Consider the following 21,183-nt stretch of genomic DNA (forward strand, 5'->3'; position numbering starts at 1 on the left):
TGTATCAATCACGCTAAAGGATTTGCGGAATGATGAATCTGTTAGTGGCACGTGGCATATGCCACGTGTGAGAAATCTACGTAACTGCTGTAAACAAACATGTTGACTTCTGTTTTAAAACTTCTAATCTTAGTTATTGATGAAGATACTTGTAATACTATCAATTTAATAAATCGATTGTTATCATAAACTACTTTGATGCTTCTATATTGAACAATTAAGTCAATATTAAGATAAAAAGATTTCAAAATGACTTCCACACCAGACCGGAAGGCGAAAAGACGAAAAGACGAAAATTAAGGTTTGTTAATTTTCGTCTTTTCGGGGCGAAAAGACGAAAAGACGAAAATTAAGGTTTGTTAATTTTCGTCTTTTCGGGGCGAAAAGACGAAAATTAAGGTTTGTTAAATTTCGTCTTTTCGGGGCGAAAAGACGAAAAGACGAAAATTAAGGTTTGTTAATTTTCGTCTTTTCGGGGCGAAAAGACGAAAAGACGAAATTTAAGGTTTGTTAAATTTCGTCTTTTCGGGGCGAAAGGTTTGAAAAGACGAAAAGACGAAAAGACGAAAATTAAGGTTTGTTAATTTTCGTCTTTTCGGGGCGAAAAGACGAAAAGACGAAAAGACGAGAATTTTGAAGGCGAAAAGACGAGAATCAAAGTGGCTAATTAGCGTGTATCACTTTCGTCTTTTCGTGTTTGACTTTTCGTCTTTTCGTCTTTTCGGGGCGAAAAGACGAAATTTAAAGTTGTTAAATTTCGTCTTTTCGGGGCGAAAAGACGAAAAGACGAAAATTAAGGTTTCTTAATTCTCGTCTTTTCGGGGCGAAAAGACGAAAAGACGAAAAGACGAAATGGCACAAATCAGCCACCGTAGAATGGTCTTGATTTACAAAGTGTTTCAAATCCCAACTAAACCCGGAAAGATTTGAGCATACTTCTCAAAAGAAGCAAAGATAGTTTAATCGAACTTATCCCATAACACATCGTCGTTGTATCTTGGCCCAGGGATATTGATTTTTATTGATATGCTTGACATGTCCTTGGATGGAATCCTCCCAGTGTATTTCAGGTTTAATCGAGAGGACCCAGAGATGAGGTCAATGACGACCCTTACTGAGTTCCCTGTGAGGCTGGTGGTGGACTTGTGTGTTTATTAATGTTCCAATAATAGGTCCATTAGTGTTTAATGAATCTCATTGCCTGGTGCGCCCTTGTTAACCCTTTGTGTCGTTAACAAATTAATGCAAACTTAAAAACAATTCTAAAACTTGTACTTAGTAACAAGAGGTCCATGGGTCTTAATTATCACCCGACTATTGACACAGACCTAGTTATTGACAAGACAAGATGTACACGCAATTTTTTTTAGCCTTTTTGGCCCTTGCTACTCTGAATGAAGGTCAAGGTCATACATTTGAACAAACTTGGTTGCCCTTCATCCAAGCATGCTACATGCCTAGTATGAGTGTGCCATTCGGTTATTGTAAAAGCGATTTTTGAACAGAAAGTTTACAGAGGGCAAACAAAGGACAATGAGCTTAAAAGTTATACTCTCAATAATACAAGTGATTCCCTTACTGTAATGCATGTATACTGCAGATATCTTATACCAAGTCTTTCTCTTTTGCACAGTCAATTGTGGATACATTGTTTATCAAATAAAACCCGCTTATTTTCAATGATATTACAATCAATACCTACGAACAAGAACAAATAACTCGTACACTAGAGGAGATGGAACGGGTTAATTGTTTTATTTAATGTTGTGATTATGTCAATTTTATATATAAAAAAACTAATCCATACATCACTTTCAGTACAAACGCAGTTCAATAATATACATTAACATAAATGTTATTAATCATTGTATGTGCTGTAGCATTTTCATTATCACAAATATCTTTATTAGTAAAAATAGTGCAAAGTTTAATATCTCTATATACGCAACATCATTGAATAAATTACCAAAGAAAGTTCATAGTTTACCTCGCACTTCCTTAGATTTAATCATTGAGAACTGTGCAATTAAGTTAAACATAAATTTGAGACTTATTTCTTCTAAAATTTGATATAGAGCGACAATTTTCTAATCATACACATTTCTGTTGTATAATAGACTATGTTAATGATGATCTGAAGGTGGTCAATACAAGGTCATGTTCAGGTGACCTTTGCCTAAGTTACCTAATCATGTACATCAGAGCACAGTTGGTAATGAGGCAACATGAGGCAGCATCAAGTAGGAGTCTCTGATTGGCTGAAAAGGTCCCACTGTATACAGTTGACCTCTTATTGGTCACCGCTAGATATTCATCAAGGTAGAGAAGCAAATGCAGAAGAATTACATTTTATCACATTGCAAATGTAAATTCTATGTATATGAATAATAGATTTTTAAATCAATTTTTTTATAAAAATTCAAAAATATAGAAATGCATCTGTACATTATTTTCAATTTTCAATCATGTATCTGTCAACAAAGAATACAAAGACATTCACACAGATATTTCATTTAGAAATGCACAACCTGGTTAATTGGATGATGTATGGCTTAGATATATGTATCAATAATATCTACATCATGAGGACTGAAGACAACATCTCCATGGGCTGTATGTACGCCAAAGAGATCTCTATTGTAGATATATCTAAATCCTGATGACCAAGGACGACATCTCCGTGGGCTGTCTGTACGCCAAGGAGATCTCTGTTGTAGATATATCTACATCCTGATGACCGAGCACGACATCTCCGTGGGCTGTCTGTATGCTAAGGAGATCTCTTTAGTAAATATATCTACATCCTGATGACCAAGGACGACATCTCCGTGGGCTGTCTGTATGCTAAGGAGATCTCTTTAGTAAATATATCTACATCCTGATGACCGAGGATGACATCTTCATAGGCTGTCTGTACGCCAAGGAGATATCTGTTGTAGATATATCTACATCCTGATGACTGAGGATGACGTTTCCGTGGGCTGGCTGTATGCTAAGGAGATCACTTTAGTAAATATATTACATCCTGATGACCAAGGACGACATCTCCGTGGGCTGTCTGAATGCTAAGGAGATCTCTTTAAGAAATATATCTACATCCTGATGACCGAGGACGACATCTCTGTGGGCTGTCTGTATGCTAAGGAAATCTCTATGCACTGGTGTAGTACCTGTATATATAACAAGAGACAATTTACTGCAGTGTTGTACCAACATTTAAAAGTTGTGCGTTGATTTCGCAAAGAAATATGAACAAGTTCAAGTTTTGACATGTAAATAATATAACTGTAGATATAATGTACAAAACTTATCACACTGCAACTTGTTTGAAAACTGACAACAATAACATCCAAATACAAACTTATCTGCAGTAACAGTATCTGACTTACCTTGCGAGTGTTCTCAGGAAGAATCATGCCATCATTCCAGACCCGAGACGCAGCATAAAATCCTGAACTCTGTGTCATACACTGTTCTACTACCTTGTTTTTATAATCCTCTTTCTCCTCCTCTGACATTTCACTTCCCTCGAATTTCAACTGAAACACCAAGAATTGAAACTATAGAAAACCTATCTGAAAATTGTATGCTTTTCTTGTAAGAAAAGCATTACATTAATCAAATTAAGTTGAAGACCTGGGTCAAATAGTATTCCATCTTTGCATATAACAGGGTTACTTCTCTTGCGGGTATGCAGGTACCCATTGTGACGTCATTGTTTTGTAAGTGTTGTTTTCTATGATGTATGATGTAACGATCAAAAACAAATGATGTCACAATCGATACCTACCCACAAAAGATGATAATTCTGAAATATGCAAATATAGAAAAAAACACCTCTTAACTCTTTCCGTACTTAGTATTCTTTCCAGATTCTGTACCGGCCGAAGTAGTTATTAGCCTGGCCCCTAGAAGTTTTTGAGATCAAAGTGCCAAGGCCACTCATAGATGCTGTGATTGAAGGATCCAAACCAAATAATAAAGAAATTGGATTTTCATTTAAATATTGAATTTAGTATACTTTAAGTGTGCAGTGTTGAATTTCGGAGTTTAAAAAAATATATTTACAGTATACCGTATTTAATTTTATGATAAGTTTTTTAAGAATAATAAGTTGAATAACTCATTTTCCTGAAATAACTGTAATAAATTTTGTATCTAAATTATTTCTGAAATAATGATTTCGACACCAATGAAACCGTTCAGAATCTGAGTATCATTTTCTATAATTCTTTTTTAATTACTAAATTATCAATTTCATCAATGTCTCTACAAAGACAAAAAATAATAAGTAAACATATCCGTATCTTAATATCCACTTAACATTGAAGAATATTTTCGGAAAAATATAACATTAGAAATATTACCATTTCCGAACAATTTTTGGTTTCCTTTTTAGAAAACTTACATGGGTTAACGTTGCTTTGACGACTTTTGACTAATAAATCATAGCCAGATACTTTTCCCGAATAAAAGGTACATTATTTCATTACGTATATCACTCGAATTTCTTTTTAATTCACAAGACTTCATGTTATGTACCGGACTTTAGCAAGTCTTCGTAAGCCTAACAGTAACTGGTTGGTGCAGAACATTATACCGTGAGTTGTGCTTTGTCGACTTTTGACTCATAATAAAACATGGCCATATACTTTTGCCAAGTAAAAGGTACATTATTTGGTTACTTATAACACTCAAATTTCTTTTGAATTCATAACGCTAACATCAAGAAAACTTAATACATAGTGTTGACTATAGTTGACTATTGACGGGGAAGAGGAAGGGTAAAATTCTGTCAACGATAGTCGAGAACGGGGAAGAAAGAGTGTAAACTCCTGTCGACTATAGTCGACAATGGGAAAGAAAGAGAGTAAACTTGGCAACAATACAGAAAGAGTTAAAGATGAGAAGAATATCAAACTAGAAATATGTCTGTTAGACATTAGGTGCTCGCTAACTACTTCCTAAAACCTTAATTTCCAGAACGATAAGCATCTACATGCATAAGGCTCCTGCGGTGAGATAGTTTGTACGTACAAAACTGTAAGACCTAATTTATAAATAACCCGCAGATAAACATATATACTCACAAGCCTACTGATCATGAAATCATCATAGGCAACAGGTGCACAGTACGTAGCACTATCGCTCATTTGGGAGATGGTTTACGTCCTTGATGTATTTTAATAAATAATTTTCTTTAAATTATGTCATCAGAACTATAAATGTGAAATTACTTTGAAATTTGTTAATTGTGTTCTTTGTTACATTGAAGTCATCAGAAGTTCTTATTGATATTGATAAGATAGACTTGTTTCCCTGTTCAAAATAGACGTCCCCTACATACAGCACTGTCCAGTCCCTGTGCACGTGGTGACTTACCTGTGTCATGCTTAAATGCCTTTCTAGGTACATCAGATCTAAAGCTCAGGCACCCGGACTGATATTGTATAATGTTTTTTTTATTCTGTTTCTCTTACGCATGGCTGGGTGATTTTATAAATATTTATTAGAACCGTAGTAAATGCGGTCTATATAGTCACTGGGGTTAGTTAGCGACAGTACAACGTATATGTATACCTAGAACTTAGGATGATGTGAAATAAATTAAATATAATCTGCTGAGTAACACTGTTAATGTCTTTGGCCGGCACTAAAAGTTATCTGTTTCCCCCCCTTTCTTTGATTGACTACATAAACCTGATTCCCATTGTATTGTTCTGGAGGTTTCCAAAGTCGAGTTTAGAGTTTGTATGATACGCCGCTTGAAACTTACACAAAAAGAATATGTTTAGCACTATTTAATGTCACTGTTGTTAATTTAGAGAAGAACATCGCTGACAGGTATATCTCTTATTTTTGAAAGGTTGGTGTCACTAAATCACGGCGAAATCTATTAAATGGTGTAAGAAAGTGACTTCCGGTATCACGTGCGCTAAAAAGATTTTTATTGGAAATATTAGTATTGATGAGTATCACTCCTCAAAAAGCTTCTTAAAATCATTCCATCGATATATATTTCCATTTGCTCGGGACTGACACTATATAACCTTACCAAACAAAAAGGGAATTTATGAGATCATACTTCTCCTATAACTCCCGTTGGTGTAGTGATATGTTTAACATGTATTGTGACGTTGTTCTGAATGATGTCATAATACAATGCACATTTTTAGTGTGTACTTGCATGCTACCTGAATGAAAACCCCAATTATTTGCGATAGTATTTGTAGTTATGATTTTAAAATGTTGAATATCCTAAAGTGGATCACTTTGATTAAAATATTGGAAGTATACAGATGATTTTATGTTTATTCCCATGGACATTTTTACCGCGAACGAGATTGGGAGTTCTTATGACATCGGAGGTACTTATGACGTCACAAGAAGAGGCTCCACTTACTGGGGCAGCGGGGATATTGATTTGGAAATAGCAATTACAGTGTTCATTACGGGTTGGCTTAAAAATAACAGAAAATGGAAATATAAGCATTAAATTGCCTTCTTGGTGGATTAAAGGTCCTATAATTCTCCTAGGATTGCAGACATATCAATCATAATGCACTAACACGCGTTATTCAATTTGTCTACAATCCTGGGAGAATTATAGGACCATAAATCCCCCAAGAAGGCAATGCAATGCTTAAGTATGGTCAGTCCTTTTCAGATCACCTGCCAATTAAATAACCTTAATATGGAAACAATGTTGATCAACTTTAAAACAGTAGATTTCAATAGCTCACCATCTGGTGTGTTAATAATTTCCAGCTTACCTGGCACAGGTCCTGAACAGCCTCCTTTGGATCAGTCATTCCTACCACAGCATTGGGCCAGCAGAATATAAAATTTGGGCTGGTGCATCGTCCTCCCTATAAATACAAATGTATATTGCTTGTTGATACCGTATAACTGACTCTTTATACAAGAGGTGAAATTTCGTGATTTAAGATTGTTGAGTTGGTCAGGAAAATAAGATTTGGGAAATAATAAGACATGGATTAGGTCTTTCCATACGCAGTCAGATAGTGAAATTAACATTATGTTTAAAATTTTAAGTTAACATGAGATTCCAGAGGGGAGGCTGTTTGGCAGCCATCTTGTTGACCGATCAGTCTTGAAATGCAATATGCACAACTAGGGACCTAGTAGACCCTACAAATGAAATTTGAGAACAATCCCTTCAGTATTTTCTTAGAAATAGCGGTAACAAACTTTAACTATCAAAATCAAAGATGGTTGCCTGGCGGTCATCTTGTTGACTGATCATTCCCAAAATTTGATATGCGCAACTTTGGCCCTAGTGGAACCCTACATATGAAATTTGAGAAAGATCCCTTCAGCACTTTCTGAGAAATAGCTTTAACAAGAAATATCAGCAGACAGAACACGGACCATGGATAAAAAGCAATTTGAGTTGACCATCATCTCATAATGGTAGGCTAAAATGCAAAATACTTGACAAATAAAAATAACTGGTTTCACAGTATTTATTTTTCCCTGTACTTAATCCTGAGTTATCACCTCGATTACTTCCCTGTACTAAATCCTGAGTTATCACCTCGATTACTTCCCTGTACTAAATCCTGAGTTATCACCTCGATTACTTCCCTGTACTAAATCCTGAGTTATCACCTCGATTACTTCCCTGTACTAAATCCTGAGTTATCACCTCGATTACTTCCCTGTACAAAATCCTGAGTTATCACCTCGATTACTTCCCTGTACTAAATCCTGAGTTATCACCTCGATTACTTCCCTGTACTAAATCCTGAGTTATCACCTCGATTACTTCCCTGTACTAAATCCTGAGTTATCACCTCGATTACTCCTGTACTAAATCCTGAGTTATCACCTCGATTACTTCCCTGTACTAAATCCTGAGTTATCACCTCGATTACTTCCCTGTACTAAATCCTGAGTTATCACCTCGATTACTTCCCTGTACAAAATCCTGAGTTATCACCTCGATTACTTCCCTGTACTAAATCCTGAGTTATCACCTCGATTACTTCCCTGTACTAAATCCTGAGTTATCACCTCGATTACTTCCCTGTACTAAATCCTGAGTTATCACCTCGATTACTTCCCTGTACTAAATCCTGAGTTATCACCTCGATTACTTCCCTGTACTAAATCCTGAGTTATCACCTCGATTACTTCCCTGTACTAAATCCTGAGTTATCACCTCGATTACTTCCCTGTACAAAATCCTGAGTTATCACCTCGATTACTTCCCTGTACTAAATCCTGAGTTATCACCTCGATTACTTCCCTGTACTAAATCCTGAGTTATCACCTCGATTACTTCCCTGTACTAAATCCTGAGTTATCACCTCGATTACTTCCCTGTACTAAATCCTGAGTTATCACCTCGATTACTTCCCTGTACTAAATCCTGAGTTATCACCTCGATTACTTCCCTGTACTAAATCCTGAGTTATCACCTCGATTACTTCCCTGTACTAAATCCTGAGTTATCACCTCGATTACTTGGATTACTACCTAATAATTTTATCTCACTTATTTCCATGAGAAAAATAGGCTTTTTTTCTAACAAATTAATGATCAATGTTACTCCCTACTCGTGATACAGCTCCAAAGAATGGATTACTCTGCCTAGAAAAGGACTCGGTAAAACTCTTATTATAAAATGGAATAATAATGTAGTAAAGATAAATTAAGATGTAAAATTCTAAAATTGTTCATCCATTTCAAAGTTCTTATTTGAAATACTGATACATGTAAGCAGAAAACAAAAGGAGGCCCCATGTAAATAAGATTATGAAGTATTATATAGATTATACATACCATGAGATAACTGTCTGGGCCTATAGAGTTTCCTACGATGACCGTTATCTTGGGTACTAAAGCACAGCTAACAGCTCCCATCATCTTAGCATGACCTCGCAGTTTGTTTCCTGAGTCTAGACCTGTTATAAAGAACCAAGGCAATTAGATAATCTCTATCTGTATCAGATGTATCAAAGTTACTTTGTCCCTAATATAAAAATCAAAAGTTATCAATACAATTGTATTGAATACAAACTCAAGGATGCTATGAACCTAAATATACAGTAGAAAATAGATTTTGTTACAAATTTAATCCATATTTGGTCCCATTTATCTGTCCTCTAGGGAATCCAGATCCCATTTTTATACAAAATAAGATCCCTTACACTCAATATTGCTCAGACCAAATATAAACTAAATTCTTTCACTCCTATGATAGAAAAAGGATTTTTTTAAAGAATTCACTCTATTTCTATGTCCTGGACCCTCCTCTCCAGCCCCAGTGGGGTTAGATGCACCATTTATACAAAACCTGATCAACTTTCCCAAAATAATGTTTCTGACAAAATTAAGTTAAAATCTAGCCAGTACTTTATGACTAGTAGTTTTTTAAATGAAATGTTGACAGACAACATGCAGACAGAATGACATCTTTGGGACAGGTGAACTAAAAATATTGTTGGAGACTTTCACACTGTCCCTGTGAAGGTAAATTAAACAATTGTTAATCTGTTTTGTTAGTTTGTTTATCAAACACTGTACCTGGATTTTCTGAAGCTGAAGTGGACTTGCTTGTATTCTGAAGGAACACCATGGGGATGCCACGATCATCACACATCTGGACAAAATGGGCTGCCTTCTCTGCTGCATTGTCTGTAATATCGCCTTGGCTACCTAGAATTCCTACTATATATCTGGGGGTAGAGGAAAAAAGATTTACTACATGAACAAACTTTAATAAAATGCTCTTGATCCTTATTATAGGAATATTACAAAAATGTACGTTTATCAAATTACTTTGATGAGGTTCCTGAAATCTGACCTACCCCTTGATGTGTGCAAATCCTGTCACAAGTGTTGGTCCAAATTGCTTCTTGAACTCGTGGAACCGACTTCCATCGACCAACCTAGCTATGACCTGTAGCAAAACAATTGAACATTTTTAGTGTTTATAAGATTAGATATTTTTGTATATATTGGTTTTCCAACAGAAATTATCTTTGATGTCAACAAGGCTTACACAGTTCTTTTGAAAAGTCTACTTTAACTGCAGAGTAATACTGATATATAGATACAGTCATGCTCTACCTCCAGGGGTTACTATCATTATCATTATATCCACCTATGGGCTATGTTACAGCAAAACGTCACCAGTGTTTGTAATGTTAACGTGATGTGTAAAACACGAGGCGGAATAGTTTCATCAAAAAGTAATCAATTGTTTAAATAAGCTTGGGCACACTGTATTGGTTTTAACGTTCTGTGTTGTTCCCCATAATCTTCAAAAGAAATTTCTGTAGGCCTGTGATTGGTCAGTTTTTTCTTACTTGGAATGCTGTCAGTTTTGCTTTGATATAGTGAAAATGTTGCTATATAACACCAGTAAATGGATGAAATACAGTTGAAACATTGTAAAGTAAAACCTTGATAACTCAAAGCATGTGGGAACTTCCCTGTAGCCCTTTGTTAAGTATCTACCTTGTATTACTGCCAAGAACACTTCATGTAAATACGTGGATTATTTGCATTGTCCTCCTGCTAACTACTGAGATTTGAAGTTTTACCATTGCCCTCCTGCTGACTAATGAGACTTGAAGTTTAACCATTGACCTCCTGCTAACTACTGAGGCTTGAAGTCTTACCATTGCCCTTCTGCTAACTAATGAGGTTTGAAGTTTTATCATTGCCCTCCTGCTAACTACTGAGGTTTGAAGTTTTACCATTGCCCTCCTGCTGACTAAGGAGGCTTGAAGTTTTACCACTGCCCTCCTGCTGACTACTGAGGTTTGAAGTTTTACCATTGCCCTCCTGCTAACTACTGAGGTATGAAGTTTTACCATTGCCCTCCAGCTGACTACTGAGGTTTGAAGTTTTACCATTGGCCTCCTGCTGACTACTGAGATTTGAAGTTTTACCATTGCCCTTCTGCTGACTACTGAGATTTGAAGTTTTACAATTGCCATCCTGCTGACTACTGAGGTTTGAAGTTCTACCATTGTCCTCCTGCTGTCTACTGAGGTTTAAAGTTTTACCATTGCCCTCCTGCTGACTACTGAGGTTTGAAGTTTTACCATTGCCCTCCTGCTAACTACTGAGGTTTGAAGTTTTACCATTGTCCTCCTGCTGTCTACTGAGGTTTGAAGTTTTACCATTACCCTCCTGCTGACTACTGAGATTTGAAGTTTTACCATTGCCCTCCTGCTGACTACTGAGGCTTGAAGTTTTACCATTGGCCTCCTGCTAACTACTGAGGCTTGAAGTCTTACCATTGCCCTTCTGCTAACTAATGAGGTTTGAAGTTTTATCATTGCCCTCCTGCTAACTACTGAGGTTTGAAGTTTTACCTTTGCCCTCCTGCTGTCTACTCGGGTTTGAAGTTTTACCATTGCCCCCTGCTGACTAAGGAGGTTTGAAGTTTTACCATTGCCCTCCTGCTGACTAAGGAGGTTTGAAGTTTTACCATTGCCCTCCTGCTGACTAATGAGGTTTGAAGTTTTACCATTGCCCTCCTGCTGACTACTGAGGTTTGAAGTTTTATCATTGCCCTCCTGCTAACTACTGAGGTTTGAAGTTTTACCATTGCCCTCCTGCTGTCTACTCAGGTTTGAAGTTTTACCATTGCCCTCCTGCTGTCTACTCAGGTTTGAAGTTTTACCATTGTCCTCCTGCTGACTAAGGAGGTTTGAAGTTTTACCATTGCCCTCCTGCTGACTACTGAGGTTTGAAGTTGTACCATTGCCCTCCTGCTGACTAAGGAGGTTTGAAGTTTTACCATTGCCCTCCTGCTGACTACTGAGGTTTGAAGTTTTACCATTGCCCTCCTGCTGACTAAGGAGGTTTGAAGTTTTACCATTGCCCTCCTGCTGACTACTGAGGTTTGAAGTTTTACCATTGCCCTCCTGCTGACTAAGGAGGTTTGAAGTTTTACCATTGCCCTCCTGCTGACTACTGAGGTTTGAAGTTTTACCATTGCCCTCCTGCTGACTAATGAGGTTTGAAGTTTTATCATTGCCCTCCTGCTGACTACTGAGGTTTGAAGGTTTACCATTGCCCTCCTGCTGACTAAGGAGGTTTGAAGTTTTACCATTGCCCTCCTGCTGACTACTGAGGTTTGAAGTTGTACCATTGCCCTCCTGCTGACTACTGAGATTATTTATATGTATATATGTACCTTATATATATCTATGGTGTTGCCTTTGCCCACCAGAGCCCTCAAATGATCCCCGCTGTACAGTGGCTCCTCCCAGTCGTTATGGACAGGTAACTTATCCTGGAGGTTGAGCGTGGCCACCATGTCGCGTCCTGTAATTAGTGCTTCCTCTTCGTTCTCCGCAAAGTAATCAGTACATCCACTCACACTGCAGATAGAGAAATGATTCTGAGGCAGGTAGGCTTTATCAGAGCTGGTGTTCTAACTATCAATAAATTAACAAATATTTCATTGACAAGAATAGTAGATGCCAATAGAACAAGTCCTCTCCTTGTATAACAGGAGATATAAATATACATGAATATTGATGAAATGTTAAGGGGAGGTAACTTCCTGACATGGAATGATATTTACATTATTTCATTAAATCTTTTATATCAACGTTTCTATTTTTGTATTTTCAATATTATTAGTGATATGACTTTCAAATACTTTTAAACTTGGTGATATTGACTCTATTAACTACATATCTGGGTTCAAGTTCAAGTGAAGCAGTAGTCAGGTAGAGACTGTGGGTTGATGGATTTTCTCTGTATACTCTTGTTTTCCTTAATCTCCAAAACATGAAATGTCTTTGTAAATGACCCTGTTTGTTAATATGTTAACTCATTCAACCCTGAAATTTTATAGTGAACTGCTCCAACCTTTGAATAAGGAGAGTACATATGTATCTTCAGGGGTGAATAAGTTATAGACTTGGTAATCTACCTGCAATGGAGAGTAGCACCACCCAGTTCCTCTGCAGACACAATTTCCCCTGTAGCAGCCTGTACCAGGGGAGGTCCTCCAAGGAAGATGTAACCCTTCCTATGTACAATGGTGGTCTGGTCTGCCATTGTGGGAATGTAGGCACCGCCGGCAGTACAGTTACCACAAACTATAGCCATCTGTCAGAGAAAAAAATACAGTTACCACAAACTATAGCCATCTGTAAGAAAAAAAGAAAATTACCACAAACTCTAGCCATCTGTCAAAAAAAATTTAACACAAACTCTAGCCATCTGTCAGAAAAAAAGACAGTTACCACAAACTATAGCCATCTGTCAGGGAAAAAGAAAGTTATCATAAACTATAGCCATCTGTCATAAAAAAATAGTTACCACAAACTATAGCCATCTGTCAGAAACAAGAGGTCCATGGGCCTTAACAGTCATCTGACTCATGGCACAAAACAACAAAGTCACAGTAGTGGTTATTGATTAATATAAGCAATACAAGGAACTCCTTTGTTGAATATGTAAGTTTCTGAAATAGGTAAAGGTCATTTGTTGAAAAGCTTGGTAGCCCTTCATCCATTATGGTTGTAACCCATTCAAGGATTAAGGAGGAGTAAGATTTTAAAGCCAAATTTTCGTTGAGATCAGAGACTGAAACCTGAAAACAGGAAGTGGGCCAGCGGCCATCTTGGAATACCAAAATCTTTACTAAAATGTTAGCATGTTGTTTGCCATCCTTTAAAACCCCTATAGACCCATTTTCAGTGAGATCGGAGACCGAAACCTGAAAACATGAAGAGGGCCAGTGGCCGTCTTGGATTACCAAAATCTTTATATAAAATACATGTATGATTGTCCTTCCCTAATGATGTTTTACACCAAATATGGAAAAAAGCCACTCAAGGGTAAAGGAGGAGTAGGATTTTAAAGCCAAATTTCATTGAAGTTCCCCCTTCTAAGCCCCACACCTCTGTCCCCAGGGGTCAGACCTAACTCGTTCATATAAAATATGATTGTCCTTCCCAAATGATGTTTCACACCAAATATGGATAAAATCCACTCAAGAGTTAAGGAAGTGTAGGATTTAAAATATAAAATTTAAAAAATTTCCTCTTTTGGGGTTCTAACCCTCAGTCCCTAGGGGTTCAAGCAAGCTCATTATATACAATATGATTGCCTTTTGCCAATGATATTTAACACCAAATATGGATGAAATCCTCTAAAGTGTTAAGGAGGAGTAGGATTTTAAAACTAAAATTAAGAAAATTTGCCCTTTTGAGGCTCCGCCTCTCAGCCCCAAGGGGTCGGACCTATCTCATTTATACAGAAAATGATTGTCTTTTCAATGATGTTTCATACCAAATATGGATGAAATCCATCCAAGGATGAAGGAGGAGTAGGATTTTAAAGCATAAATTGAGAAAATTTGCCCTTTTAGGGCCCTGCCTCTTAGCCCCTAGCGGTCGGACCTATCTCATTTATATTAAAAATGATTGTCTTTCCCCAATGATGTTTCATACCAAATATGGATTAAATCCATCCAAGGATGAAGGAGGAGTAGGATTTTAAAGCTTAAATTAAGAAAATTTGCCCTTTTGGGTCCCCACCACTCAGCCCCTAGGGGTTGGACCAGGCTCATTTATAAAAATTTATTATTGTCCTTCCCCAATGATGTTTTACACCAAATATAGATGTAATCCACTAAAGGGTTAAGGAGGAGTAGGCTTTTGTATAAATAGTCTTACGCATGACGCACGGCAGACAGCGCATGACGATGGACAAAACATTATGACAATAGGTCATCCTGACCTTCGGTCCGATGACCTAAAAAATAGTTACCACAAACTATACCCATCTGTCAGGGAAAAAAGACAGTTACCACAAACTCTAATCATCTGTCAGAGAAAAAGACAGTTACCATGTGCACAAACTATACCCATCTGTCAGGAAAAAAAATTACAGTTACCACAAACTACAGTCATCTGTCAGAAAAAAATACAGTTACCACAAACTCTAGCCATCTGTCAGGGAAAGGAAGAAAATACAGTTACAACAAACTATAGCCATCTGTCAAGGAAAAAAGACAGATACCACAATCTACAGTCATCTGTCAGGGAAAAGACAGTTACCACAAACTATAGCCAACTGCCAGAAAAAAAGACAGTTACCACAAACTACAGCCATCTGTCAGACAAAACAAGGACATAGTCATACAGATCCCCCGCCAATGAAGATATCAAAGCTGAAGTAAGTTTGATTGTGGAGACTTATGTGTATGAAAAAAAACAGGAAAAAGGAAGTTGAGCTAAAGAAAGATAGAGTATAATTCAAGTAGAGCAGGGCTTCTTACACAAAAATCTGCCATTTTCAGCAATGTTTCCATAGTTACAGAAAAAAGTACAAAAAGTGAAAACCTTAAAATAGCAAAAGGCACTACTAGACCATAAGACTAATGTGCCTACGGAGTTCCGTGCATATATCTCAATCGGTTTTCCAGTTATGCTGCGGAAACGAACCTGGTACAAAAATATGATATTTTCAGCAATGTTTCCATGGTTACGGAAAATGTGCAAAAAATGAAGACCTTAAAATAGCAAAAGGCACTACTACACCATAAGAACAATGTGTCTATGAAGTTTCATGGAAATATCTCTGCTGGTTTTAGAGTTGTGCTCCGGAAACGATTCTTACACAAAAATCTGCCATTTTCAGCAATGTTTCCATGGTTACAGAAAAAAGTACAAAATGTGAAAACCTTAAAATAGCAAAAGGCACTACTAGACCATAAGACCAATGTGTCTATGAAGTTTCGTGGAAATATCTCAATCGGTTTTAGAGTTATGCTCCAGAAACGAACCTGGTACAAAAAATGATATTTTCAGCAATGTTTCCATGGTTACGGAAAAAATGTAAAAAATGAAAACCTAAAAATAGCAAAAGGCACTACTAGACCATAAGACCAATGTGTGAATGAAGTTTCGTGGAAATATCTCTACTGGTTTTAGAGTTATGCTCCGGAAACCATTCGTACGGACGGACGGAACCCATTTGTATATCCCCTGCCAACTTCGTTGGGCGGGGGATAAATATACAGTTACCACAAACTCTAGCCATCTGTCAGGGTAAAAAGACAGTTACCACAAACTATAGCCATCTGTCACATGAAAACTAGGACCAAGTACGTATACCAAACAATCTCAAGCCATTATTTTAGTCAGAAATTCTGGTCGGAACTTTGGAAGTTTAAGTTTGAAAGGCCTAACAAAGTTTCTAGTTATTGCAAATCAGAACAAAGATGTTGACATCACCACAGATATAGTAATACACAATATCTTCTTTTCATGGGCAACATTATCATCAACACGTCTTTGAAATTTACCTGTGGGATACCCATTGAAGTCATCACAGCCTCATTGCAAAATACTCTTCCTCCAGGATTGAAAATATCAGCCTACAAAAAATTCATAGAAAGTCATTTATGCATAGATGACTGCACACATGATAATATGTATACATTGTACATGAATTGTTATGCAAAACTTATTTCTCCCGAAAACGTTAAAAGGCCCACACTACCTTGCCGAAACGGCTTTTGATTTTTAAAATGGGATGTAAAATGAGATGACATGTTGTAGAGTCGCAAAAGTTATTAACTTATCGCAAACATTACTCTTATCCTCACCTTCTGAACAATTTAATAACAACAAATTAAACAAGAGATCCCAGAGGGATCTTGGCGCCCACCAAAGAATGATCTACCTCTGACAATAGAAAGAAGGATCTTTTCTCTGCTTTCAAATTTTTACTACATATTACTACATATGAAATTTGAGAAAGATCTTTTCAGTACTTTCTGAGATATATAACACTAACAAACTTCAATTGTCAAAAACCTGTTGGCCATCTTGTTGACCGATCGGTCCCAAAATGCAATATGCAGGTCCTAGGAGAACCGACATATAAAATTTGAGACAGATCATTTTAGTACTTTCTGAGAAATAGCGTTAACAAACTTCAATTATCAAAATTCAAAATGGTGGCCTGTCGGCCATCTTGTTGACCGATCAGTCCCAAAATGTAACATGCATAACTAGGGACCAAAGGGAACCTGCACATGAAATTTGAAACATATCCCTTCAGTATTTTCTGAGAAATAGCGGTAACAAACTTACACTATCAAAATCCAAGATGGCGGCCTGGTGGCCATCTTGTTGACCGATCCGTCCCAAAATGCAATATGCAAAACTAGGGCCCTAGGGGAATCTACATGTGAAATTTGAGAGAGATCCCTTCAGTACGTTCTGAGAAATAGCGGTAACAAACTTTAAATATCAAAATCCAAGATGGCGGCCTGGCGGCCATCTTGTTGATCGTTCGGTCCCAAAATGCAATATGCACAACTAGGGCCCTAGGGAAACCTACATGTGAAATTTGAGAGAGATCCCTTCAGTACTTTCTGAGAAATAGTAGTAACAAACTTTAACTATCAAAATCCAAGATGGCGGCCTGGTGGCCATCTTGTTGACCAATTGGTCCCAAAATGCAATATGCACAACAAGGGCCCTAGGGCAACCTACATGTGAAATTTTAGAGAGATCCCTTCAGTACTTTCTGAGAAATAGCGGTAACACACTTTAACTACCAAAATCCAAGATGGCGGCCTGGCGGCCATCTTGTTAACCGATCGGTCCTTAAATGCAATATGCACTACTAGGGCCCTAGGGGAACCTACATGTGAAATTTGAGAGAGATCCCTTCAGTACTTTCTGAGAAATAGCGGTAACAAACTTTAATTACCAAAATCCAAGATGGCGGCCTGGCGGCCATCTTGTTAACCGATCCGTCCCAAAATGCAATATGCACAACTAGGGTCCTAGGGCAACCTACATGTGAAATTTGAGAGAGATCCCTTCAGTACTTTCTGAGAAATAGCGGTAACAAACTTTAACTACCAAAATCCAAGATGGCGGCCTGGCGGCCATCTTGTTAACCGATCCGTCCTAAAATGCAATATGCACTACTAGGGCCCTAGTGGAACCTACATGTGAAATTTGAGAGAGATCCCTTCAGTACTTTCTGAGAAATAGCGGTAACAAACTTTAACTATCAAAATCCAAGATGGCGGCCTGGCGGCCATCTTGTTAACCGATCGGTCCTTAAATGCAATATGCACAACTAGGGCCCTAGGGGAACCTACATATGAAATTTGAGAAAGATCCCTTCAGCCCTTTCCGAGAAATAGCGGTAACAAGAAATGTTAACGGACGGAAGGACGGACGGACGGACGGACGGAAGGACGGACGACGGACCACGGACAAAAAGCGATTTGAATAGCCCACCATCTAATGATGGTGGGCTAAAAATGTTGATTTTCATAATGCGGATCGTCTCATGTTTCCTGTTGTCATCCTAATTACAAAACAATAGTTGACTACCAATGCGCCTGATGGCAGAACAGTAAAATGACTCTTCATTGTTAACATAGATTATGTAGGGAATCTTGCATTTGTTTGCAAGGTGTTGTAACCTCATCTTATATAATTTTTCTGATGTTTTTATTGTTTTAAAGATGCTCCACCGCCGACAGAGCATAAATGATGTTAATCATTTGAACAATAATTGGTGTTTAATCGTGTATATATATGCCTAATTAACACAAAAAATAATATAAAATAATTTATTTCGCCTTTGGTGCATGCGCAATCAGTACTTCATTCCATATAGGATATAGTGCCAAGGAATTTTTTCGGGATGCAATTAATTATTTTTTACATTTTCAATTTAAAATAAAATTAGAAGCTCAAACTTTTCAATGGCGGTAATGGTGTAAAGTAAGTAACTTTTGTAACTGGAGAAAAATACTAAATCTCTGCTCCTGTTTTTTATAGTGAAAAACATTCCATTTGTCAGCGGTGGAGCATCTTTAAGAAACCTTTATTTTTTGTTTTGGAAGGTAAGGGAAATACTACATTTATTTTGGGGTTATAGTGCAATTTTTTTCAGCCATGTCATTTACTAAAGTATCTACTAAGATTGGCAAGGGGAGGGTACTACAAAATTCTGAGTTTGGGATACCTACAGTGAATATTACAAACATTTCTAGTGTAAGCAGAATTTCCAACACATTATAAATAAATGTACAAACCTGTAGTGGTAGAAAACCTCCACCAGACTCTACAATGTAGATAGTAGGTAGGCGATTCTGTTCAGCTATCTCCTGAGCTCGGAGTTGTTTTTTAAGTGTGATAGGGTAAACAGTACCTCCCTTTACAGTGGCATCATTAGCCACTATCATACACAGCTTTCCTTGTACTCTACCCACACCTGTAAATTATCATATGTCTGTAGAACAAAATCCTGTATACTTCCTCATAAAATATACATGTACAACGTATTGAAGGACAATTTAGAATGTCTCATGAAAAACAGTATCAAGAGTATTTGTTAAATTGAACAATACTGTATATATTAAAATATGTAGCTCATATGGTCCATTTTTTATGATAAAAGTATAATCAATTTGGAGACAAATTTACTTCAAAGTTCAGATTTGTTTTAAGTACTGGTGCATGCAACTGACCCTTTAATAATTATGTAATGATTCTGAGGCTAGTAACAAAATAATAATTTAAAATTAAATTGCCACATTTTTTTGTCAGCAAGAGCCCAATAACTTAGATTAGGAGTGGAAGTGAAGTACAATCTGATTTGTCTGAGTTATTTTTATTTGATTTCGTCAGTATAGAAGTGTAGACATTTTATGGTGTGGTGCTTTTATCATTGAATGATTAAGAAAGTGTTATGTGTAGACGGCAGTTTTCTGTGTCAACCGAACATCTGTTTGTCTTATTTTGTTGATCATTTAGATAAGTATTTACACATTTTAATAACTTACTAACCAGCAGTTCGTAATTTTTTATTTGTGATCGATACATACACAAGCAGTTAACTCATTGGATCCCATTTAAATTTATAATTACTGTTGAATGTATCTATTACTATACTTTCATGTACTTTGAACAAAGGTGTATTTCTAACATTTGACATTTTATTCATATAATGATGGACTAGTAGGATGGAGTTATTTACAAATACATTCTGTTTTTTACAGAATTTTATATTGTATAGACAGGGGTTTCAAAATCAGGCGGTACCCGGTACTTTTTGCCGCTTGAACCTGGCTGTGGTACCGCCTAATTTGGGCTAAATTACATTTTATAGCATACAAATAGTATAGAAAAGTACCCTCTGAAATTGAAATTGAAATTGTACCACCACTTCTGAAAGTTAATGAAACCCCTGTATAGACATGCGGGTACAGAGAAATTTCCTCATGCTTGAATTACATTGTAAATTTTATCTTAAAGCTGGTTTTAATAAATTATCCAATCATCATTTTTAATTTGATTAACATATGCCGTCAAATGTATATATCATCATTATTTTTTACAAGAGAAGATGGAGTATAAGTTTTCAACTTGCGTCTAATCGGATTCCCATTTATATATATATTAATGTGAAAATAAAATATGATTAAATCAAGTGCAATCAAGTAACTCTGATAGAATGTTTACAGTAATTGTACCAAGTACTTCTACCAAGAGTAGATTTACAAGCTAATTGTATGTAAGGTTAATTTACATTGTAATTTAAGTGATTTAGAATAAATAATATTCATGATTTTACAGTATTTTGTGATATTGGAATTTTCTGATTGCATTTACCAGCGATCATTCCTGCTTTAGGCACATTGCCATATTCCATAGCTAGCCCTGCCATTACGGAAAGCTCGAGGAAGTCATTTGGATCATCCAGAAAGAGGGCTAGGCGATCTCTTGCCAGCAGTTTCTTCTGTTTCTCAACATGCCGCTGGATAGCCTTTTCACCTCCTCCTGCGTGTGCGACAGCTATGCATTGTTCATATCTTTCAAATAAGTGTTTCGAAAGCGATATGTTATCTGAATTTGCAGTGTCGTCATGATCTGACAAAACAGAAAATGTAGATTTTTTCCTGTGTGAAATTGACAACTGCCTATTGACAATACCGCCCCACCATATCTCATATTGTGTACTCCCGCGTGATCTCTCCAAGAAATTCTTCATTTGAGACCATGATTTACTGAGGGATGATAACGATCTTCTATATCTCATTCTGATCTAATTATCATGCGAAATATATTAAAAGAAATCATTTGCAGAACCGCATAGCAACTCTGGCTTGAACTTCGCTCCCTTCAATGTTACACA

The 21,183-nt window shown here is 36.9% G+C and overlaps 1 protein-coding gene across 1 annotated transcript; it reads right to left on the reverse strand.

Moving 5' to 3' along the window:
• Positions 1-1,732: 1,732 nt before the first annotated feature.
• Positions 1,733-21,183, reverse strand: LOC138325580 (uncharacterized). The gene is made up of 11 exons (XM_069271349.1): positions 20,661-21,183; positions 19,082-19,260; positions 16,316-16,387; positions 12,929-13,107; positions 12,182-12,368; positions 9,837-9,928; positions 9,553-9,704; positions 8,809-8,930; positions 6,774-6,869; positions 3,390-3,539; positions 1,733-3,170 (listed from the first exon to the last, which is right to left on the reverse strand). Exons 1-11 carry the CDS (start codon positions 21,085-21,087, stop codon positions 3,093-3,095), a joined length of 1,734 nt encoding a protein of 577 aa, XP_069127450.1. The 5' UTR covers positions 21,088-21,183; the 3' UTR covers positions 1,733-3,092.

This window comes from Argopecten irradians, chromosome 6 (assembly GCF_041381155.1).
Source record: "Argopecten irradians isolate NY chromosome 6, Ai_NY, whole genome shotgun sequence".
Lineage (NCBI taxonomy): Eukaryota > Metazoa > Mollusca > Bivalvia > Pectinida > Pectinidae > Argopecten > Argopecten irradians.